General features: G+C 34.0%; 4 protein-coding genes and 1 long non-coding RNA gene across 7 annotated transcripts; 4 read left to right on the top strand and 1 right to left on the bottom strand.

The window, feature by feature from the left end:
- On the bottom strand, positions 4,849-5,367 carry LOC104764539. The gene is made up of 2 exons (XR_763761.2): positions 5,196-5,367; positions 4,849-5,092 (listed from the first exon to the last, which is right to left on the bottom strand). It is a non-coding gene; the product is annotated as an uncharacterized LOC104764539 (long non-coding RNA).
- On the top strand, positions 5,501-9,124 carry LOC104764538 (phosphoinositide phospholipase C 2-like). Of its 2 annotated transcripts, XM_010488089.2 has the most exons (10): positions 5,501-5,572; positions 5,799-6,086; positions 6,636-6,832; positions 6,920-7,055; positions 7,162-7,398; positions 7,480-7,718; positions 7,826-7,943; positions 8,063-8,215; positions 8,295-8,381; positions 8,493-9,124. In XM_010488089.2, exons 1-10 carry the CDS (start codon positions 5,516-5,518, stop codon positions 8,784-8,786), a joined length of 1,806 nt encoding a protein of 601 aa, XP_010486391.1. In that variant the 5' UTR covers positions 5,501-5,515; the 3' UTR covers positions 8,787-9,124. The 2 variants fall into 2 exon arrangements, with proteins under 2 accessions (XP_010486391.1, XP_010486390.1); XM_010488088.1 differs by having other exon boundaries at positions 5,550-6,086.
- On the top strand, positions 14,863-17,122 carry LOC104764536 (E3 ubiquitin-protein ligase makorin). Of its 2 annotated transcripts, none has more exons than XM_010488087.1 (8): positions 14,863-15,071; positions 15,244-15,331; positions 15,438-16,132; positions 16,230-16,299; positions 16,396-16,469; positions 16,559-16,620; positions 16,743-16,820; positions 16,914-17,122. In XM_010488087.1, exons 1-6 carry the CDS (start codon positions 15,058-15,060, stop codon positions 16,593-16,595), a joined length of 978 nt encoding a protein of 325 aa, XP_010486389.1. In that variant the 5' UTR covers positions 14,863-15,057; the 3' UTR covers positions 16,596-16,620; positions 16,743-16,820; positions 16,914-17,122. The 2 variants fall into 2 exon arrangements, with proteins under 2 accessions (XP_010486389.1, XP_010486388.1); XM_010488086.1 differs by having other exon boundaries at positions 16,740-16,820.
- On the top strand, positions 19,039-20,998 carry LOC104764535 (transcription factor MYB46-like). The gene is made up of 2 exons (XM_010488085.2): positions 19,039-19,617; positions 19,714-20,998. Exons 1-2 carry the CDS (start codon positions 19,301-19,303, stop codon positions 20,435-20,437), a joined length of 1,041 nt encoding a protein of 346 aa, XP_010486387.1. The 5' UTR covers positions 19,039-19,300; the 3' UTR covers positions 20,438-20,998.
- LOC104764534 lies at positions 22,295-23,515 on the top strand. Its single transcript, XM_010488084.2, has 3 exons — positions 22,295-22,767; positions 22,892-23,077; positions 23,210-23,515. Exons 1-3 carry the CDS (start codon positions 22,426-22,428, stop codon positions 23,495-23,497), a joined length of 816 nt encoding a protein of 271 aa, XP_010486386.1. The 5' UTR covers positions 22,295-22,425; the 3' UTR covers positions 23,498-23,515.

Below are 25,146 nucleotides of genomic sequence, written 5' to 3'. Positions count from 1 at the left end.
ATTTGGAGAGAGTTATCAGAAACGCATAGTCGGCCCAATTTGCTAGGGAGGTGTTCGTCTTAGACAATATCTGACCAGAATTTCGTCTGGGAATAATGTGGATAATAACCTAATTTCGTTGTAATATTCTGTGGTGGTTAGATGAGTCATTTTTTTTGTTGGTGTTGTTGAAAGCCATTTATCTTGGGAGGAGAGTGACTCGTATGAGTTTGTAGTTGTATTCGTTCTTTCTGCATTTCTTTTCATTTGATTTTCGATTCCTTAAACCGATTTAGAGTTGCACCTTTGTTGTTGGTAGTTAATATGAGACAATTGAATGGACTTGTTAGTACGTTTTCATCGTGACAATGCGTTTATGAAAAAAAATAATAATAATTAGAGTAAGTGATAAATTTTTATATCATTTTTTTTTGTCAACCATTGGGCCACAAATTGATCGGCATATTAGCCAAATTCCTATATTCGTAAGAGCCGGGATTCAATCCCGAGTGTGATGGTGTTTTTTACAAATGGATTTATTTCCTGTCATTGTACTAAGCTCACTTCACAAATTTCTGTATCATTTTTGTTGTACAAGTATTATAAGTTTTGCCCTATTCACAGCCACGTTGATATTTTACTTTGATTGAATCTCATTTTCCTCAAAAAATAATAATATATATAGAGGCAATCCATATTTTACTTTGTCAATAAAAACCTTAACGACATGAAACTAAGAAATGCAATGCATAAGTAAACTATATTCCTACAAAAATATAAAAAAATGTTAATACATAACCATAAACTAATCTAATCTATATTATTATTTTTGAAATACATTTTGTGTTATGCCGTTGAAGTTTTGCTTATTTAATTGGTTTTTATACAATATTAACCTCTAACTATTTTCCGAAAATAACAATTCCTGAAAATTCATTTAATGGAACTATTTGATTCGACCTAATTTGATAANTCCTTTTTTCTTTGTAGTTTATCCGAGAATACTCTGGCAAAGTGGATGAGCTAATAAAGGACAAGATAGAGGCACAAAAAGAAGTGAAGGCCAAAGAGCAGGAAGAGAAGGAGGTCATGTCCCAACAGGTAATAACCACACAGCTACACTCGGTATCACTCAGAATCGTTCTCTCTGAAGATTACAGTTTAAAAGAGTTTTGGTTTTTTTTGTTAAACAGAACATGTACGCCCAGCTATTGCCACTTGCTTTACCTGCACCACCGATGCCAGGAATGGGAGGTGGTGGTGGGTATGGTCCTCCACCAACAATGGGCGGTATGCCAGGAATGCCGCCCATGCCAGCATATGGAATGCCACCGATGGGAGGCTACTAAGACACAAACTTATGTTTTAATATCCGCATTTGGAGAGAGTTATCAGAAACGCATAGTCGGCCCAATTTGCTAGGGAGGTGTTCGTCTTAGACAATATCTGACCAGAATTTTGTCTGGGAATAATGTGGATAATAACCTAATTTCGTTGTAATATTTTGTGGTGGTTAGATGAGTCATTTTTTGTTGTTGTTGAAAGCCATTTATCTTGGGAGGAGAGTGACTCGTATGAGTTTGTAGTTGTACGTTCTTTCTGCATTTCTTTTCATTTGATTTTCGATTCCTTAAACCGATTTAGAGTTGCACCTTTGTTGTTGGTAGTTAATATGAGACAATTGAATGGACTTGTTAGTACGTTTTCATCGTGACAATGCGTTTATGAAAAAAAATAATAATAATTAGAGTAAGTGATAAATTTTTATATCATTTTTTTTTGTCAACCATTGGGCCACAAATTGATCGGCATATTAGCCAAATTCCTATATTCGTAAGAGCCGGGATTCAATCCCGAGTGTGATGGTGTTTTTTACAAATGGATTTATTTCCTGTCATTGTACTAAGCTCACTTCACAAATTTCTGTATCATTTTTGTTGTACAAGTATTATAAGTTTTGCCCTATTCACAGCCACGTTGATATTTTACTTTGATTGAATCTCATTTTCCTCAAAAAATAATAATATATATAGAGGCAATCCATATTTTACTTTGTCAATAAAAACCTTAACGACATGAAACTAAGAAATGCAATGCATAAGTAAACTATATTCCTACAAAAATATAAAAAAATGTTAATACATAACCATAAACTAATCTAATCTATATTATTATTTTTGAAATACATTTTGTGTTATGCCGTTGAAGTTTTGCTTATTTAATTGGTTTTTATACAATATTAACCTCTAACTATTTTCCGAAAATAACAATTCCTGAAAATTCATTTAATGGAACTATTTGATTCGACCTAATTTGATAAATTTATTGCCATAAATAGCTTGACAACATCTATACATTTCGATTTTACCAAAAACAACTCTACGCATTAAATTTTTAATCCCATAAAAATCTTCAAACCTATTTTAATAGATCTTTAGATATTGTATGATCTCTTAAATTTAAATGACACAGCCGAGTTTGAGTAACAAATGATTATAATCGCAATAATTATTATAATGTTAATAAAGTTCATAAAAACGAGAACCCAACTTTAGAAACTCAATAATCAAGTATATTTAACTTTAGCATCAAGAAAAATATTTAATATAATATATACCGTGTTAAGAAACTGAATATTATTCTGCGGTAATGTTATCAACTCAAATAGAAAAACACTAAAATCTCTCTTTTATTACTACGGATTGTAAACTCCTTGCTCATCAAGCATTTTTCATGTATAAATATCAACTTCACAAACGAAACACAACACACAACCAAAACCACTAATATGACGGTTTTGAAACACGGGTTAAACCACTAATATGACGTTTGTTGTTATATAGCGGGTCATGTTATTAACATGACGGTTTGAATTAACATTAGTATAAATATAAAATATTACTAATTTGGTTTTGAAACACGGGTTAAATCTTCCTTTAATTATTTGGTCAATACCACTAATATAAGAATATTAGACATATTAAATCAGGGTAATTGAATTAAAATTTTGTAAAACAATTAAATCATTGGTAAAATTGTGACTTTATCCGACAATAGCTTATAAATTACATATTTATGATTTATGTCCCCTATTATTATTCTAATAATTGACAATTCCAAACAAAAATATTATTTAATTAAACCAAACAAACTAAATATATATAAAAAAAATTGTTATTATTTTTTAAAAAACTGTCCCGCGGTGTACTCCGAGTTAAAATCTAATTAAATAATAGAATACCATATTTACATATATAATTCCATCAATGATGCATTCTTGTGTTTTGCTCTCCTTCGTGTCTGATTTCTCGATGCAATTTTTTTGATGACACATTTCCTAGGTAAAGTGTTAGTTTTCTTGTCGTCTAAATAATCTAATCACAGCCATACAGTTGTTAAATAGAGGTCATAGAAGTAGAATATAGTGATATTTAGAAGAATCGAGAAATAGAAAAATAAAGGAATTGTATGAATTAGCAATTTACCTTTTCATGCCCACATTGGATTTTTAGATTTGTACTTGAGAATAAATTTTGTGTGTATGTGTGTGTGTGTTTTTTTCGTGTGGATCAATTGATATGCAACACACAAAAATAAATGATAGAACACCTTGAGGTAGTGATCAAGAGATTGCTCGTATATGGTGATCTCTTATGGCTAGAAATAATGGTCTGAGACTCCCGTTAGTCCTATGGTGATGAAAAAACACTATTTAGACATCGATGATTGGTTCTCCGATTGTAAGATTATGCTTCACAGCCCGTGATAAATCAAAGAGCTCACAAACGTAAAGATTCCATATACATTTACGTTGTATGATGCACCGGAGAAGAAGAGCGCCTTGACATCACAAAGTGAACGGGTATATATTGTGTTCAATATGTGGATTTGTTTCTAAAATCTAATTAATTATGTCATCTCAATTTTTTTTCCACATAGCAATGACTTCAAATTGAGTAAAAACAGTACATGGCAAGGAAATGTCTATTGCAGACAATGAGGGAAGCTGAATGAATTAATCAATTATAATAGTACCTTCGAATTCCTATACACTGTCGAAAATGCAAGCCCCTTCCATGGAAAGCATATGTTCCATACTATTAACCACTTTTCTCCAATCCTCTACTTCCTTCGATTCACGAAGATTATTTTGCCTTCAAATTAAAATCCTCAAATTAGATAGAAAATGATTGGAAAATCTTGAAAATTTGAATTAACAATAAGATTTTAGTTCCCAAGAGATGAAAGAAAATGATATTTCTAACTCACCGGGAAGCTAGCTTTTTCCAATCTCCCGTGGCTGTGCTCACAGTCCTATTACCAGTGATAGGTTACTTAGAAACTCGTTGCAAACGTCCACGGTAATTAGAAGAGGCTGAAGACGTTTTCAAGTTGGAGACGGAGCCGATCGAGACATGCATATATCTCTGGAATTTTTTGGAAACATAAACAACTAACAGATTGTGAAAGATGAAATATAAAAAAAAAAACTTTGCTTTACTTGAGTAAATGAGTTTTGAAGTCATAGTGAGTTAAATTTATAGAGGAAGATGAAACAGTTTCTGCGATGTAGAGATTGTGGGATAGAAAATTTAGGGATTTTTATTAGAAAATTTGGTTATTGTTTAGTTTTTTTTTTTCTCGCCACAATTTCAATTTCTTTTCAAATTTTTCTTATGAAATTTAAATTAAAAATAAAATAAAATCTCATATGGCTTAATTTAATTGGACAGATGACTTAGTGATTTATAGCATAAAGGATAACGACTTCACGTATCGTTTCTAATATCAAATTTTCGACCTTCACCACGATAAATCTCATCCTAAGCAGACACTTAACCAAATGCTAAGCAGATTGTATAGAATATAAAGGAGAAATGAGAATCAGGAACTCATGTGGATCATTCCATGTAAGAAACATAATTCTAATAGAAAACAAAGATTCGATTTGGTCCAACAACAAAACATTCAAATAGCAAAACCAACAAAACTCCCACAAGAGTTGATTCTAAAAAGAAGAAAAGACACGAAACAACTCCCAAATCTTCTACTTAGATCGCTGTCTCATCTTTCGTCTCTTCCTCTTTAATCTCCTCATACGCTTCTTCTTCCACTGTAACAACCAAACACACAAAAACAATAAAGATCCTACACACTACTTCGATTTCTCAGCACTAAACAAAAATCCATAAAAAAATTAGAAACCCATAACTAACCTTGGCTCTCATGCTGGTTTCCCTGAAGCTGTACCCTTCTTCGTTCCTCGGATTACTATCGTGTTTAGGTTTTTACAAGTGAGGAGCGGCGGAGGAGATGATACACGCCCTATTTGAGACTACTAAGGCGGGTGGTGGACTCTTGAAAGGGAAGAAGGGGCCTAAGAAAGATTTTGTAGGTTACGCTCTTATCTCTCCTTTAAACAACAACAACAAAAACCCTAAAAAAACAAGATCAACTAATGGGCTTTATCAAATCCAATAAAAAAGGCCCAACAAAAAACCCAAACGGACAGAATTTGCCAGATGGGATATTCGCAATGACAGAGACTAGAGAGAGAGAGAGAGAGAGATTGAAGAAGATCTCTTCCGACAAGGTTCAACAAGATCGATTTTTTAGTTTTTACATTACATATGGAGGAGATTCACTAAAAAATCTAATCTTGTTTTGGCAGAAGCGACACGCAAAATAAAATAAAAAAAGCGATTCTGTTTTCGTTTCTTTGTCTGATTTCAAAAACACGATAAGATTAAATTCTTTTTTCCAATTATTAGTAGCACGCAAAGATCCGTCTCTCTCTTGTTTAAAACCTCATGTCGAAGCAAACGTACAGAGTGTGTTTCTGCTTTCGCCGGAGGTTTCGTTACACTGCATCTGAGGCACCGCGTGAGATCAAGACTATTTTCGAAAAGTACTCTGAGAATGGGGTTATGACCGTTGATCATCTCCACAGGTTTCTGATTGATGTTCAGAAGCAAGACAAAGCTACAAGGGAAGATGCACAGTCAGTTATCAATTCTGTATCTCTCCTTCATCGTAATGGTCTTCACCTTGATGCTTTCTTCAAGTACCTTTTTGGTGAAAACAACCCTCCTCTTGCTCTTCATGAGGTAAGTTTTTTTTTTTTTTTTTTTTTTTCTCATTCTCTTGTTTCGATTTCTTGAGTTCAGGACTTTTTTTAGTCAACTATGAATTTGATTGATATGACAATAACTCAGATTTTGAATTGGGATTATTCACATTTCTTGTTTGGTAGCTAAGGGATTGGTGTGAGACAGTGATATTTTTTTGAAAATACTAGTCTTGTTGGGTGTTTCATAGAGACTGATTCAAGAATTCGAAGCACTTCTTTTTTTTTCTTTTTTCTATATATGTGTCGGCTACAAGAGTTTAAAGCGATATATTGGTTTTTCTTTTTATGTCTACTAGTGACTGTGAAAATAAAGTTCAGAATGTAACATAATAGGAATGTGACAGTTACTCTTTTAAGAACTCTTGTCTCAAGAATCCATGATACAATTATTGAACTTTTTACAATTCCGGCTATACATCATATAATTATTATTGTGTGACTTAATTAAGCTGCTAGCTATAATTTTTTTAGTTTGATTCTAGACTTAACTCTAATGAATTTGTTGTTTGACCTTTTTTTTTTTTAGGTGCATCAAGACATGGATGCTCCTATATCGCATTATTTCATATTCACTGGTCATAATTCATATTTGACTGGGAATCAGCTTAGCAGTGACTGCAGTGAGGTGCCTATTATCGATGCATTGAAGAAAGGTGTTAGGGTGATTGAACTGGATATATGGCCTAACTCCAACAAAGATGATATTGATGTTCTTCACGGAAGGTTTGATATTCTCTTTGACCTCAATCGAATGAATTCAAGGTTAGGTTTTTGTCGTTTATTTTTGTTTACTGAACTATTTTGAAACAGGACTCTCACTGCACCTGTGGGGTTGATCAAATGTCTAAAAGCTATCAGAGCACATGCCTTTGATGTATCTGACTTTCCTGTTGTTGTAACTCTTGAAGATCATCTTACTCCTGAACTTCAGGCTAAAGTTGCTGAGGTAACCTCTTTCTGCATTTTTTTTTTTTGTTGAGATTTTTTTGTTTTTCCGCTTTGATTGATGATTACATTAATACTGAGATGTGTTGTTTTTGTTGTTTGATTAGATGGTTACTGAGACATTTGGGGAAATTCTGTTTACTCCTCCTGTCGGAGAATCTTTGAAGAAGTTCCCATCGCCAAACTCTTTAAAAAGACGGATCATCATCTCAACCAAACCCCCAAAAGAGTACAAAGAAGGAAAAGATGAGGAAGTGGTGCAGAAAGGTAAATCCTTGGGTGATGAAGAAGCTTGGGGGAGAGAAGTTCCGAGCTTTATCGATAGGCAAAAAAGTGAAGCCAAGGTATGTATCAAGACAGATCATCTTCATTTCAGTTCTGTTGGTGTTCATATTCAAAAGATATTAGTTTCTTTTTTGGTGCAGGATGACTTAGATGGAAATGATGATGACGAGGATGATGATGATGATGATGATGATGATGAAGACAAGATTAAGAAGAATGCACCACCTCAGTATAAACATTTGATTGCAATCCATGCTGGGAAACCAAAAGGTGGGATTACTGAGTGTTTAAAGGTAGATCCTGACAAGGTTAGACGCCTTAGTTTGAGCGAGGAACAACTTGAAAAGGCAGCAGAAAAATATGCAAAACAGATTGTGAGGTAATCACATGAATGATTGTCATATTATGTTTTTTATGTTTCAGAGTAAAAATTGCAGTCCGTCGTCAACTCAGCAGTATGAATCCTGTTAATCATGGTTTGCGCAGGTTTACTCAACAAAATTTGCTGAGGATTTACCCAAAAGGAACTAGAGTTACTTCATCAAACTACAACCCGTTGGTTGCCTGGAGCCACGGTGCTCAAATGGTAGCTTTCAATATGCAGGTATCAACTTATTTTTACACAGTAGTCAAACTTTTCATTATTTTGGAGAAGCTCACTTTACAAGACATCATCCGTATTCCTCAGCTAACTTTATTGTGCTTTCTTTTTCATGTACACAGGGATATGGAAGATCATTGTGGCTAATGCAAGGAATGTTTAGAGCCAATGGCGGATGTGGCTACATCAAGAAACCAGATATTCTGCTGAAAGGTGGATCGGATAATGACATATTTGACCCAAAAGCTACTCTACCTGTAAAAACAACACTTAGGGTGAGATATCTGATTCTCTGTATGCTCTCTCCTTCTGCCAATACAAAATTGGTGAACTGAATTCTTTTATTATCCTTAGGTAACTGTATACATGGGAGAAGGCTGGTACTTTGATTTCCGCCATACACACTTCGATCAATATTCACCTCCTGACTTCTATACAAGGGTAAATTCGATTTCCTTAAACCTCACGTAAATGTTTTGACTTTGGAGATAGTATTGTTCCTTGTCTTTTTAGATTGCAATATAATTTGAGCTTTGATACATACATTTTCAGGTTGGTATAGCTGGAGTTCCAGTGGATACAATAATGAAGAAGACGAAGACATTAGAGGATAACTGGATCCCATCTTGGGATGAGGTATTTGAGTTCCCATTAACCGTTCCAGAGCTGGCTCTGCTGCGATTAGAAGTGCATGAGTATGACATGTCAGAGAAAGATGATTTTGGAGGACAGACATGCTTGCCTGTTTGGGAGATACAGGAAGGAATAAGAGCATTTCCTTTACATAACCGGAAAGGGGAGAAGTACAAATCCGTTAAGCTTCTCGTGAGGGTGGAGTTTGTGTGACGATTGAGATACAGCATTTAAAACTGGTCCGGTAAGTTTTAAGTACCACAGAGTTTGTGAATTTCGAATTGGAGGATTTGGTGTCTCAGTGAGTGTGAGTGTGAGTGTGAGTGTGAGTGTGAGTGTGAATGTGTGTGGGAGAGGATCTGCTTGATTTGTTGTGTGTAATATTATGTACATATAAGAGGCAAGAGAGAGTGAGAGAGACGACGATCTTGTCTCGTGTGTTGTATTATTATTATGTATGTAGTAGTCTCTCGTGTTAGACTGTAACAGTAAGATACTTGTTGAATCATCATTGTTGTTCCTTGTGTAAACAAACGACTGTGTTTTTAAAACTTGTTTGATTTTCATTCGGAAAGAAGCGTAGCTTCAAAAGAAAGCTCTTACATACAATGTGACATATCACAAGATTCACATCTAACTGATCCATATCCCATAAACGAACCAATCACACCCTCAAAAAGAGTTATTAACCCTTGTTTAAAATTTCCAAAAAAGAAAGAAATGAGAAAAGTGTTATGAATATATCTAGTATTCTATGGATGCCTATTATCGGGCCATTAGTGGACTCGTAAACCCTAATATGTATTTTATATATGTTATATCATACAAAATTCTAGCCGACTGAGCAAGTACGATGCCCTAGCCGTCAGAGACTAAACTAAACAAATCTCACGCAACCCTACTGTTTTCCGACAACCTCTCATACCTCCGGTCAAGCCACAAAGATAAGTAACCCACGGTTTTATAATTTATTTATTTTTGGCTCATGTCATATTGTTTGTCGATTTGTTCGATTTTTATCGCTTAGTGAGATCTAAAGCATCAAACGAATCGATCATATCTTATTAATCTTGCGTTTGTTTAACTTGCAATATATTGATTGACATGCTATTTTCTCCAATCTTATTGCTTGATCGATATCGATATATATATGTATATGGTGTTAGTGGATTTATATTATGTCGGTTTAGTACAAGTAATACCGAATCATGTTATATTATTATCGGTCTCGTATGTCATATTTTTATTTATTGAGATATGCTAAGTGTTAGTTGATCATACTGCGGTATTATGTTAGATATATTTATAACACTTTATAGTCTCCCTAATCCCAATCCCGAAATACATAGTTGTGATTATCTTATTATTTTTAAGCTTAGATTATATCATGCTTATTGATCGACATATGTTTATATACTAATTTATTAGTTTGCCGAGGTAAGACTCATGCTTATAGCTGGTCTAATATCTCGTTGGTTTACGTTTGAATACAGCTATATATTATATATGAGTGTGAATTATAAGAATACATAAACGGTGATTCAAGCTGTACCACTTATCGCTTATATATTTTATTATTGTTTTGTTATTTACCGAGATAACTTATACTCGTTTATTTGACTAATTATTGGTATATATATGCAGTTGAGGCTGGTTTTAGTCGGTGAATCTCTTTGAATGCCGTAGCCGACCTCTCAGTTGATGAGTCGTTTGTATCGAACTAAAGTTTTGCTGTTGCAACATGAGTCGAAGGACTAAGCAATATTCATTGCCAATGATGTCTCCGTCTGGATTTCTAATAACATCTCCATCGAGATAAGTATTATCATTTTTATGGTTTTATAAATTAGCAAATAAATAAGCATGATGTGCTTTATTAGCTAGTGTTTTTTTTAAAAAAAATCTATATTCACTGATAACTGATTAAAACACACACACACACATATATATATATATATATAAAGATATGATGCTTAATATTTATTTAGCATTTATTTATACGATTGTTTATAATATTTCTAATTTATTTTATTTGTTTAATCACAAATTTAAATCTAATTAAAATTAGATTTAATATCATGATGAAATATTTTAAATCATGTCCTCCAACCTGTTTTTTTGATGAATACATTGAAAATTTAGTAACAAATTACTAAATAATAATTATTGATCATGTTTTCTTGGCATCACTTCTATGGGGAGGTTTAAGTCCAAGTAAATGATCATAAAAATTCACTAGTTCTTTAGAATAATCTAAAGAAAGTAAATCACTAAAAGTCTATAAGAGAATATATACAAACAACTTAATTCCACTTATAACCAAAATTATAATAGAAAATAATATCATTGTTGGAAATATATTAGAGAAAATATATTCTACTTGTCACAAAATATTGTTGTCATGTAAGACACAATATAGTGAAAAAATATTTTTAAAAAATATTATAATCTTATTTTTTTTGTGACTGTATAAAATTATGAGATGTTGATGTAAATCACATCCTATTGGCTTGGTCTATTCATTGAACTGAATATGACTTTATGCAAAGAAAAAGGAAATTGCCACATCAATATCAATAATAAGAAAGTTACTATAAAAGTGGTTATAAATGTGGGTATGATATATATATAAGGTCGCGGTTAAGTCAACTATTATCTCCACTATAAGTGAATAATAAGTACATGAGGTACTTATCTCATCTATATATGATGATGATGAAAGAAGTTAGTGTGAGACAATTTCCACCATTCTACTACAATAATAAGAATTAGTAGAAAAAGTATTGAAAGCTCTTGAAGAGTATATATATATTATTGTCTATGAGAACACAATTTGATATTAATGTGTTATAGTCTCCCAAATCTAGAAGTTAAAAAGGTCTAAGATATAATACATGACCCAATTTGAGAATATTATTGATTACAGAGTGTGATTCAAATCGATATTGATAGACATGAAGTGTCATCATCTCGATGAGGAGACAAGAGGTGATGGAACATAAATAAGATTATGTTCACACCCAAAATGAGTTTAATCACTCATATGATAGAGCAAATCTTGAGGATTTGAAAAGTAATCATGTTGAGACAATAAGCAAAGAAAATACTTTGAAATCATAAGTATTACCCAAGACAAGAAAAATATTTTAGAGATTACATGCATTATCTAGAAGATAAATTTCTTTGTGAAAATCTCACTGTTTGGCATGACCGATTAAGCCATTCCGATTCAGTAGTGATGCGAAAGAATAATCAGAAATTTCTGAAAAGATTCATTAGAGAACCGAAAGAGTTTTCCTAGTGATTTCTTATGTGTGCTGCTTTACAAAGCAAGCTGATTATATGGCTTTCACCGACCCCATGAATTTGGATAGTGTCAATTTTCTGGTACGTATACAAAGAGATATTGTGGATTGATCATCAACCATAAATTCGAGTTTGCAAGATTATTTGGTTAATTGACAGTAGTGGTGAAACCAGGCTATGTGATTGACAAAAATGACTCTATATGTCAATAAGTTCGCATCGGGCCAATGAATTATCATGAGTACTCCTCATTACAATTGGTTTGGGTCAGAAACTATATATATTCCATCTAAATGTGTTATACATGTTGAGTTGCTCCACCACATTGATATAAGATGGGATTTGAAAAAATGTTAGAAATATGATATGAATCTCTTTTGAAGATTGAATATCTCGAGATTTTGAGGCTCGAGAAGCAGAGACTGTTATTTCGGTGAGTCAGTCTTTCCAACATAAGGGGGAGAAATAAACAGCTGGAAAATATATATATATATATATATATTGAGAGAAATTATCTTGATCCTCGTACTTTGAAATGTGCGCTAGAAATTGAAAAAGATAAATTATTTGCAAAGTTTAGCAAATATGCTAGAAGGCATTTTCTGACCTTGAGTGACAAAGTCACATATACCAGCTGTGCTCCAATTGAAATTAATATCCTAGAAGGATAAGATCAACTGCTAGTAAGTCTGAAGATCGCATGAAGTGTGATAGACTTATGGTTCCAAATATAAGCATCCTCGGAAAAGAAAAGGAGCATAATTTAATATGGCACCGAGGAAGCAGTGAGTTATGTAAATCTCTAGAGGAGATTTAGAGACNAGAAGAGATGTAGACATGAGTAAGAAAGAGATTCAGGTACCTGAGAATCATAATGAAAATAAATCTCAACAAGTTGAGTCATGTCTCGAAAGAAAAGGAACCAAAAATCAAATCGACGTCGTAAATATGTTTGCATGCAGTGTTGCAGTTGATTATGTTATGGATTAAAATCAAGGATCATAAACCGCGATTAATAGAAAAGTTTTATTGAAAAGTGTACATAAAGAATGATTGGTTAATCATTGAAAGAAGAACTACGAAATAGTTCAAGTCTCTTAAAGAGATAATATTTGGACTTGTAGTCCTTACACTTAAAAGTGTAAAATGAGTGGGACATAAGGGGATCTTTATGAGAAATAAAGTACATGTAGTAGTATAATGATTCTCATAAATACTTAATATTTATTATGAGAAATGCACTCTCATATGGTGGAAGCAACTATGTAGATCCCTTATGAGTTTGAAAATAAGGCAAGACTTGATTTGGTCTATTTAGAAGGTTTTCAAACTATAAGAGATATCCCTTAAAGTAATTATCTTGCTAATTATATTGCTAGAAGCAATACCTTATAGTTCTCGAGAATATTGTAAAAGCAAGAAAAAGTCTTGATGTCTTTTGACACATTTGGAGAGAAAAATGTGAGAGTTTATCTCTATGAGAGAATCATGTTTGTAGATCATTGTTGTTGATCTTAGGGATCTCATAGTGGGTTGAAAATAAATCGGGAACAAACGAAGAGAAATCTTAGGGTTGTGTAAATCCGAGATTGAACACTAATTGTAATTGTGTTCAAGAAGTATTTTCAAGAAAGTTTGAGGACATAGGCCTTTGCTGAACCTCGTTAAAAGAAAAATTATATATGTCTTTTGTCTCTTCAGCACTTACAAGTGGTTCTTGTTAAAAGAAAGGTAAAAGAACAAGTGCAAATATGTTGATGATGAAAATGTTATCTAATCTCCAGTAGAGATTTCACATACCAAGGAAAATATGGAGAAATAATCAATGATGAAATATTACTCCTGAAAGATGGAGAAATTGGATTGTATAAGATCAAATATTTCATAAAATTTCTTGAGGCTACAGATTTGATATCTGATGAAAGAGATGTTATCTCAAGATGCTTAGATCATCTTACATAGAAAAATGGTCTTGTAGTATCATACTAAGAAGAAGAGTTGAAAGAGAAAGTTTTACAAGTAGATTATGATACTCTTATGTATAAGATTGTTTGGAAGATTGTATGTAATAGATTCAAATAGATCTTCTATATGAAAGGGTTTCAAATGACTTGAAGTTCAATGACGAAGGAGAATATATGATGATCATATGAGTTTGTACATGAAAACATTGTTTATAACAGTTCAGAAAAGATGATATATATATGATCATAATGCATAATCTGAAGATGATGCTTTCTGGGGGAGAAATATGATCATAAGCGTGGTTGTACTCTTTTTCCCTTATCATGGTTTTTATCCCATTGGGTTTTTCCTTAAAAGGTTTTTAACGAGACAACAAAAGAACACGCGAAAGATAAACACCTGAAAAAGGAATATTATGATTCCAATGGTGAAAGACTATCATCTTCAAAGTCTTTGAAATACATTGATGAGATTGTGAGAAACAAAAATAATGATAAAGATGAGTCACTTGCGAGACCCATGACCAATAGAAGAATGGCGATACACGTTTACTGCAGATTCGTTCAAGTGAAGATTAGGCGAACCATTTACCAAAGCATTTCCAACCACTACTTTTAAGAAGCTACTTCATCATATTGGATCAGTCATCTCGAAGATTTCAAGTGATGTACTCAAGAGGGGGAGTAAAAGTGCGTTGCACTCTTTTTCCCTTAACCATGGTTTTTTCTATTGGGTTTTTCTGGTAAGGTTTTTAATGAAACAGCATCTCACATGCACATTTGGAACTATATTTTTATAATAGTCATCCAAGAGGGAATGTTATGAATATATCTAGTATTGTATGGATGCCTATTATCAACCCATTAGTAGAATTATAAACCCTAATATATATCCTTATATATATGTTATATCATATAGTACAGATAAAATAATATAAGAGAATAATTCTCTAAACCTTTATTCTTTAACAAAAGGGATATTTTAGTAAATGAAAGAGAGAGAGGTGGTGGAAGCGCGCTCTATCTCAAAAACTTTTGGGGGTTAATGTAATGATGCAACTCTCATTCTCCTCCTCCTCCTCATTCTCCTCCTCTGTGTCCTCAACAATTGAAAACCGTACAAAACTCATACATAAAGCTCTCTCTTCCTTCTCATTCTTCCGCCTTTTGAATCTTTTTTTTCTTCCTCTTCTTTCTCTCCGCACAATCCCCAAATGTCCTCCGACAGGTACACCCCCAAACTTCTCGATTCATTCATCCTAACTCTACCTCTTCCAATTTTGTGTTTTTTTTTTGCTTGTGGGTTATCTTATTGGTGTAAAGGTCGATGCTTTTTGAAGCTGGTTTGGTTTCTGTGGAGGGTTCAATTGATTTCTTTACCCTTCTTGTTTTTTTTTTAGGATACTGTGCAAGTTCTTTGTCCATGGCTCGTGCTTGAAAGGGGAAAATTGTGAATTTTCTCATGACTCCAAGGATCCTCCGAATAATGTAATGTAATCTCTTCTCAAGATTGTTTCTTTCTTTCTTCTTTAATGCTGGTTTTGAATTTTGATTCCCAAATTTGTTGACTTGTTTGGTTATATATGTAAATTAGGTTTGCACATTCTACCAAAAAGGGATATGCCTTTACGGGAGTAGATGTAGATATGATCATGTCAGAGCTTCTTCCAATGTTCCTAGACCACCTCTTACCTCTGACTCTGAGTCTCTTGATCGCTCTTTATCATCCACCACTCCCTCTATGAGGAATCTGCAACAACAACAAGGCGATATTAACGACGGTGATAAATCCTCTAACGTCTATTGTATCCATCCAAGAGAATACCCAATCTGCTCCTTTGCTGCTGCTGGTGATTGCCCGCGAGGTAACCAATGTCCTCATATGCATGGAGACCTCTGCGCTACTTGTGGCAAGAAGTGTTTGCATCCTTTTAGACCTGAAGAACGAGAAGAGCACACTAAAGAATGCGTGAAGAAGCAAAAGCACATTGAGGCTTTGAAACGAAGCCAAGATATCGACTGTAGCGTGTGTTTGGATCGTGTCTTGTCAAAGGCCACTCCAGGGGAAAGGAAGTTTGGGTTGTTGACTGAGTGTGATCATCCGTTTTGTATACAGTGCATTCGTAATTGGCGTAGCAGTGCTCCTGTTTCAGGAATGGATGTGAACAGTACGCTGAGAGCATGTCCTATATGTCGCAAACTCTCTTACTTTGTTGTACCTAGTGTTGTCTGGTACTCTACTCCTGAAGAGAAAAAGGAAATTATCGATATATACAAGGCAAAACTTAGGTATATAGTTACTAACTGCGAAGACTTGATTTTTGAGCTGTCTGCTAACTTGATATGCTTAGTAGATTCTTCATTGTGTTCTATTCCAATCTTGCAGATCTATCGACTGTAAGCATTTCAACTTTGGAAATGGAAGCTGTCCATTTGGAGCAAGTTGTTTCTATAAGGTATATATAAATCATGTACTTTCTTCTATTATCTATCGCCTACCAAAGCTTCAGACGAATGATTTAGTCATATCAATTTTTGTTCTTGGTATATAGCATGCATATTCTGATGGTCACTTGGAAGAAGTTGTTTTACGGCATCTTGGTACTCAAGAAGGAGACAATATCAGGTCTTTGTCCCAATATGATCAACTTCAGACTTCATTTGATATTTCCCCTTACTTTTTCTCTGATTCTAATACTGTGTTACTATTATCAGGCTATCAGAGTTACTTGGTGGCCTGCAGATTTTCTAAAATACTCTTTCCGGGATAATCGAAAGTAAGTTCCATAGCTACTATCAGAGATAGATGTTCTTTCATGTGTTGATGAAAACTTGAAATCCATGAAAAGTCAGCTTATTGGTTCTCTAATATGACTAACTTTCTTGTCCAACACAGCAGAACACAAGGTGGTGATGACAAGTTATTTTCTAATCAAACTCATGTTTATTCTGAGTTTTGACAATCCTCTTAAATAAGGTGAAGCAACTTTGGGATTATCTTTTTTTTTTATTTCCTTTATCTTACTAGAATTTTCCTTGTTGGCTGATTCAAACTATCTTCTTGTTATAGATATGGAGACATGCTCAGAGAGGATAATAGTTAAATAGATATCAGGAGGACACAGAAGAAAACTCAATGTAATAATAATTAGATTGGTAAATGTCTACTAGACAATTATGTAAATAAGTGTGAATATAACCCAACAAATAATGTAAATAATGCTTTGAGAACAATCCATGTGAAAGATTTTTGAGATAATAAAATTCTGAGTTTCTTTCTTCTATGCAGTAAAACATCTGTTGGGTGTATTTGATACAGCAAAAAGGGTAGAAACAGAGGTGATGTTTTCCCATTATTGATATTATTTGATACAATCATACAACAACAAAAATAAGGGTAAAAGCAGATGAACATATAAAAAGTATCTACCATCTGAAAATGGCAAATCCAGAGAGGATGAAAGAAGAAATGATCATGATGACAGACATTCCTGGAAAACAAGAGGCTCCAGTTTGTGACTCTGAATCGTACTGTGCGGAGGCGGTAAAGACAGAGGAGAGCGTCACCGTGGCGAAAACAGCCATTGCTGTGTATTGATTCTGGGAAGCCATGTTTACCTCTCAAAAACAAATTATGTCCCTTTGCTATACCAATAATGTTGTTTTATAGGGGAAAGAAGGAGTTTGTACGTGGGGACGTGAAGAGCACAAGGTTAATATGCTCATTTCATAGAACTCGCTTTTTTGTTTGCTGGTCAACGATTGTTAATTAAGCTAACATTTGTGATATAATCTATGGAGCATAGTGGGAAACCTTAGAAGAATTGTATAAATCTTTCTTCACATTAAAACCAAAAAATTGTATAAATCTTCTTCTGAAAAAAAGGATTTGGTCCAAAGACCAAGTTTAAATATTGATGAAAAAAACATGTACAACTAAAGAAAAGCCCAATAGTAACACGAGCCCAATGAGAGTTTATAGGCCCAAAGGTTTTTGAAGCCGTTGGTCTCCTACCCTTTCGTTCGTCGAAGAATCGAATAGTCCTAAGTCCTGAATTTATAGATTCGGGTTTAGCTACTGTAGTTTCTGAAAATTAGTCTAGATTTTGATCTGTGATCTTCTTCTTATAAAAAGAATTCATTTGTTAGAAAATTCACAACGTAATTTCATGGTAGACTTCGTCCAACACTGTGATTTGTAAATAAGAGATAAAAGGGTTATATTAGAGAATTGAATTCAGTTAGCCTCCCTACGTGATGTATGATGATTACATCGATTTAGTATTCATTAAGAAGAAGTATGATCCGTGCTCCCATCATTACTTGCTATAATCGGTCACTATACTTACTATTATCGATTCTTTATCAGCTGTTGAGTATTATTTACAAACGTTTATTGCATGTCCACTATTATTCATTACGCTATTTCGAAAAGATTTTTCTGATGATGATGCTTTTATTTTTGGTAATTCGTAAATAAATGGACTCGTTTTTGGGATTGGTTTATACTTTATAGCTAGGGGGTTTTGATATCACATGAAAATTTATGTGTAATTGATGAATTAAAAAACAAAAAAAAAAAACGGTGATATTATATCTTGCACGTATTCTTAAGTTTGGATTAGATTGTGTTAGTGTTAGGCTTTTGTTGCTGTGATTTTATGTCTCATCGATCTTCTCTGAACTTCTATATTGTTCTATGTTTCTGTCAAAGGATCCGGAATCCGATTTCTTTATTTAGATTCGGTTGATTGTGTCGTAAAATGGAAGTTACTTCAAAATAAGCCTCCTTGCAAGAGTATAGTACAATATATGACTTTTTGATAGTGAAAATTGGTTATTAGTTGTCGTTTAGAAAGAAATAATATTTTTTTTAAGAAAAACGAAATTAGTTATGAAAAAAAACACTCGTAAACTAAACTAATGTATTTAATTTGCATACACTTTGATACTTCAAACACACGTGTGTGGTGCGGGGCTGAGAGATAGAGAAAGGGAAAGGGAAAGAGGTTGGTCTTGTTCTTGTCTTTGACTCTAAACCAGTCTTTTTCGATACATTTTTCTTCACTCACAAGTCTATCATCATGTTTTTAACGAAGATCAATTCTTTTCTTTTATTATATTTTAGTAACATAGAAAAAGATAAAAGACGACCCACCTCTTGCTTCTTCTTCACATCCCCATTTCTTCTCCTCTCTGTCTCTCTCTATTATAGACTCTCTCTACTCTACCCATCAATCCCAACAAACACTACTTTTTATCTCTCTCTTTCTCTCTTTCTCTCTCTGTCTCTCTCTTTGTCATATCCATTACGCATATTCATATCATTCCAAAGCAATCCCCACAAATCATATCATCCTCTCTCCATCTTTCCTTGCTTCTTACAGTCTCTCCAAATTCCAAATCTCTCTATCTCTCTCTGTATAAGCTTCTTCAAAAAGGCTCCACCAGTCCAAAATGATGATGAGGAAACCGGACATCACTACGATCAGAGACAAGGGCAAGCCAAATCATGCATGTGGTGGTAATAACAACAAACCGAAGCTAAGAAAAGGACTTTGGTCGCCTGATGAAGACGAGAAGCTAATAAGATACATGTTGACCAATGGACAAGGATGTTGGAGTGACATCGCTAGAAATGCTGGTCTTTTACGCTGTGGCAAAAGTTGTCGCCTCCGATGGATCAATTACTTGAGGCCTGATCTTAAACGCGGCTCTTTTTCTCCTCAAGAAGAGGATCTCATCTTCCATTTGCATTCCATTCTTGGTAACAGGTAACTCTATATATACAATGAGCCTAATCAGATTTGAAACGATTTGGTGCTAAAATGATTTTTGTGCATAATTAACTTTTTACATTTTATCATCAGGTGGTCTCAAATAGCTACTCGGCTTCCAGGTAGGACAGACAACGAGATCAAAAACTTTTGGAACTCGACATTGAAGAAGAGGCTTAAGAACAACAACAACAACAACAACAACAATACTTCACCAGGATCATCACCTAACAATAGTAATAGTAATTCCTTGGACCCAAGAGATCAACAACATGTGGACATGGGAGGCAACTCATCGTCAATGATAGATGGATATCATCATGATGAAAACATGATGATTGTGGGGAACACCATGAGTATGGAATCTTCTTCCTCATTTAATTTTGCACCAATGGTTAATAGTGTGGGCTTAAACCAGCTTGATGATCCCTTGATGATATCAGTGCCGGATAACCGATATCACCAAATGGGAAACACGGGGAATGTGTTCAACGTTAATGGTTTAGGAGATTATGGAAACACAATTCTTGATCCAACTAGCAAGAGAGTATCGGTAGAAGGTGATTGGTTTCTTCCCCCCTCGGAGAATACCAATGGCATTGCTTGTAGTGCAAGCAATAACCTAAACTTACAAGTCCTTGATCCTTGCTTCAGTAGCAAAAATATTTGTCACTCAGAAAGCTTCAAGGTAGGGAATATGTTGGAGATGGAGAATGGTTCATGGGAAATAGAAAACCCTAAAATCGGAGATTGGGATTTAGATGGTCTCATTGATCACAACTCTTCTTTCCCCTTCCTTGATTTCCAAGTCGATTGACAATCTCTCTCTCTCTCTCTCTCTCTCTCTCTCTCTCTCTCTCTCTCTCTCTCTCTCTTCCTCATTCCTCACTCCTCATTCATTCTTATATACTTATTTTTTCATCATGTCAACGTTAGTAATATACATACATGATACATCTTCATGGACCGGATACTGGAGCTACGTACTCTCCCCTACCCCGGAGCACGTACGAACATGAAGTGGATCTACTGTATTCTATAAGAGTCTCAATTTTTTTTTTTTTTGGCAAAAAAAGTCTTCTTTTAAACAGAAGTGGTCTATTTCTTGTCCCTTTATTTTCCCATCATATGTCTATTATTCACAATGATATTGTTCATGGATACGAGAGAGATGCTTAGTTTTATTATCTATAGGTGGAGGAACCAATCACCATGCATGGTTCCATTAGTACATGAAATGTGAATAGGAAGGTTCATTGAGAATTTATTTGCTGAAGAAATACTTAAATAATGGCCCACACAGCAGTGAGGTGATTAGTTGGTTCATTTGTATAGTTTTCTCTTTCTTTCCAAATTGGCAAATTCTTTTTTGTACAAATCTGAGTTTGATGTGTAAAACACGATTTCGTAATAAGAAAGCATTATCTTAATTATCATCCTCTCTCTACCTAAAACTGGAGTTAATTCCGACCACAAAAAAAAAACTATTCGATTTTAAATATATTGCTTAAGAAAAGTACTTTTACAATTGAAAAATCTATTTACATCCGTTAGTTGAATTTATCAATTTAACGAAAATTTACCTTCTGTTAACTTTGATCGGTATGAAATAAACTAAAAAATGGAATAATTACGCTACACAGAAAAATGTAAAATAAAAATTGTGAGAGAGAAAAAAAAAACACTCAAAACGTATACTTAAAGAAACAGATATAACAAAATGATGTTTTTGGCTGAAACCCTAAATTAGTAAATTTAATGTTTGCCATAATTGAAGGAAAAAACGTCTACCAAAGACTGTTGAGTTCTAGTATGGATGGACCTTGAGGTCTCCGTATAGAAAGTTTATGGGCCAATGTGAAAGCCCTGCAGAAAGAAAACTTTTAGGCCTGATTAATCAGTTTTTTTTTTGGTTCGTTTGGGTTTGTTGGTTTCGTTGGGGAAAGGAGATTTGAATAAGAAACCCGATTTCTTCGGTTTGGTTTGTTGGAAATCTTTTTATTCGGTTCAGGTTTGGGTTTGCTCGGTGGTGGTGGACAAAAGTTGATAAAAATTAAACTGTTTGTCGGTTCGGTCCGGTTGCAACAGATTTGGTTTCTATTCAGATTGCTAGGCATAATAATATCAAATTTGGTCTAAAATAGAATATCAGTTCCAAATCGGTTAAGAAAATTTAATTCGGTTTGATTATTTTTTTTAATGCTACTGAACCTAGCCGTTAAGAAAAACATAAACCATCATCTATAATGGCTTGTTCTCTCGTGTTGAGAGAGCACTTATGAAACGGCCACAAAAGTATCACAAAAGAGGATTAATGTTTTGCTTATGAAAGCTTTCCGAGGTTCTAAAAATCGTTTCAAATATTGAACACAAAAATGAAATTCGAAACCCAAACTAAATATTTAAAGGAAAGTAATTAGTAAGATAAAATTAAGAAAATAATATATGATTTGAATAAATAAAATATAGAGCTTCCTAGGTTGAATGATTGGTTAAGTGGTCATTACCTATTTAAACTTAAGCGTGAAGGGAATTGGATTACAAGAACAACAAACCCACATCATGACTTGTGTAATTATAGTTTTCTCCACCATGAAATTAATAATTGAACGCTAGCTATTATAATGCTTAATTTACTCTACATCAATAAATCATTTCAGAGATCGACACCAATCATATAATATTATAATTCATAGTATCTCTGTCGTAATATATGAAATCATATATAATTTCTCTCATCACATCCCAAAACCAAACGACACAAAAAGGAAAAAAAAAAAAATACTAAGGCAATTAGTTTATAGAATGGAGAAAAGAGAGGACCTCTACCCAAACTACTTCGTCCAAAGCCCTTCAACGGTTATCCATGACCCCGAATCCGAATTTCAATCGTCGACTCGTTCTGACTCAGCGCCATTGGTCTTATCCGGCGTCAATGAATTCCAAAGGCACTCAGATTTCTTGAGAAACCCTGAAAACAAATTCTTGTATGAGGACGATGAGAAAATGTTGGTGCCATTGCGGAGCTCCAGTTCGGGTTGGTGGATCGTTCTGCAAGTAGGTTGGAGGTTTTTGTTTAGCTTAGGAGTGGCATTGCTTGTCTTCTACATTGCTACTCAGCCTCCTCATCCTAACATTTCTTTTCGAGTAATATGCATCTTCTCCTAATAAGCTACTAAACTAGTAGCAAATTTTGTTGATGGATGGAGTTTTCTTTATGACTTTGAGTTTTGGCTTGCATACTCTACCTAAATTGTATGTATTTTTACAGATTGGAAGGTTTAATCAGTTCATGTTAGAAGAAGGTGTGGATTCACATGGAGCGTCGACTAAGTTCCTCACTTGCAATTGCTCTATCAAGCTCATAGTAGATAACAAGTCTAATGTCTTTGGCCTTCACATTCATCCTCCATCTATCAAATTATTCTTTGGCCCACTCAACTTTGCAAAGGCGCAAGTAAGTCTTATATATATGAATTTAATTAGAGATATATATATATATATATATTTATTCTTTTTTTTTTTGGTCAAAATATATATTTATTCAATGTCAACTTAAGTTACATGCATCTCTTCTTTTTTTTTAAAGGGACCTAAATTATATGCGCTGAGCCATGAGTCGACAACATTTCAGCTATACATCGGAACAAAGAACCAAGCTATGTATGGGGCAGGAAGAGAGATGGATGATATGCTTCACTCGAGATCTGGATTGCCTCTAATACTGCGGATGAGCATAAATTCCGACTTTCGAGTTGTCTGGAACATTATAAACCCTAAGTATCATAACAAGGTCGAGTGTTTATTGCTCCTTGGTTACAACGAGAGGCACATCGAGATTACGATGATAAGAGAAAAATGTAGATTCGTATCTTAATCAGAGATCAATTATATATATCCAAAGCCTAAGGGCATTGAAAAGTGCAGGAAAAAAATAATTCTCAATAGATGCCATGATTAGAGGTGTCAAACGGGCCGGCCCGCGTCCATCTGGGCCGTCCGCATAGGGCAATTTCTATTTTCTGGATCGCAACGGGCCGACTCGCTAAGTCCGCGGACATAAAAGTTATGTCCAAGCTCACCCCGCTAAGTCCAGCAGGTTAGCGGGCTGGCCCGCGGACCTAAATAATATACTAAAAATATATATATATATATATATTAAAATAAAATAAAAGTAACAAATAATTATTTAAAAAAATAAATTAAATCAATGTTTACATTAATTTTTTATAGATGTTTTAATTTTTTATATTAAATTATTTGTGTTACCATATACTTTTAAAAGATATATATTTAAAATTATATACAAAATAGTTATGTATCTATATTAAATATTTATTTTTATTTAATATTTGAAGACTGCGGGCCGACTCGCCAACCCGCGGGTATAATCCGCTAAAACCCGCAATCCATTTGGACTAAACCCGCAAAGCCTGTTTTTTGATGGGTTTAATATTTAGTGTTCATGCCACTCTACTGAAATACTATTTGGGTTAGGTCCGTGGATATGAAGCCCGCTTGACACCTCTAGCCATGATTAACTTATGTAATATTGTCAAAGTTTTTTCGGGGAGAATCGAAATTTTATGAGGTCATTATATCGGATCGGTCCATATTTTGAGTTGTATTCAAATGGGGCACGCAATTTGTATTCAGAGTTATATATGTTGCTGATATATTGTTACTTGACTCTTACTTACACATAACATTTTCAGCTTCTATATATATATGGATATTTTTCTAGCAATATATATATATATATGCATGGGAATTCCATACAACTAAAAACAAACAAGTGGGTCTTTATAATTTATATTTCAGTGAATCAAAAACAGACGAGAAATCTATATGGATAATTTATACATAATTTTTTTTTATCACTTTTTCTGTAAATTTCCAACGGCCGGACACATTTTGTGTTCATAACTCCAACAATCCAATCTGACACTTCAAGAACGAGTAAAAACTGAAGGAACGTGGCAGTCAGTGCGCAGTAACGCCCCCAGCTTTTCTTATATTGGGTTGAGGGAAATAAAAATCTTCGAGTGAAACAAGAGAATTCTATTAAAAAACTATGAAAATTTTCCAAAGCTTTTATGCGTTTAACGATTTGGTTCTCCTAAGCCCATAGCCCATAGCTCATAGTTTCATGTTACCAATTAATCAATTCATCTATAAAAACGATAGACCCAATTGCGGATCTAGGTGTATAAAGGTCTTCCCACAATCCCACCTTATTGGCTCCGCTCTTCAAATCCACCCAATAGTTGATTTTTATTATTATTTGAATGATGTGACTATCCAAGATTGGTTTTCTTACAAACTTGGACATCCTACCCTCCTCTTTACGTAGCCACAGAATTTATCTAAATGCGGATTGTATATACAAATTGATATATAATAGTTTTTTAAATGACACTAATAAAGCTACCAGACAATATAAAAATAGTGGCTCGTGCCCGATGTGCGTGTAGACATAATGGAGTCATTCTCAAGTGTTGATGTCTTTGTAATTAAATCATTTCC

The sequence above is a fragment of the Camelina sativa genome, chromosome 19 (assembly GCF_000633955.1).
Source record: "Camelina sativa cultivar DH55 chromosome 19, Cs, whole genome shotgun sequence".
Taxonomy (NCBI): domain Eukaryota; kingdom Viridiplantae; phylum Streptophyta; class Magnoliopsida; order Brassicales; family Brassicaceae; genus Camelina; species Camelina sativa.
Note: the sequence above shows the minus strand (reverse complement) of the source record. Positions and strands in the feature narration are given on the sequence as shown.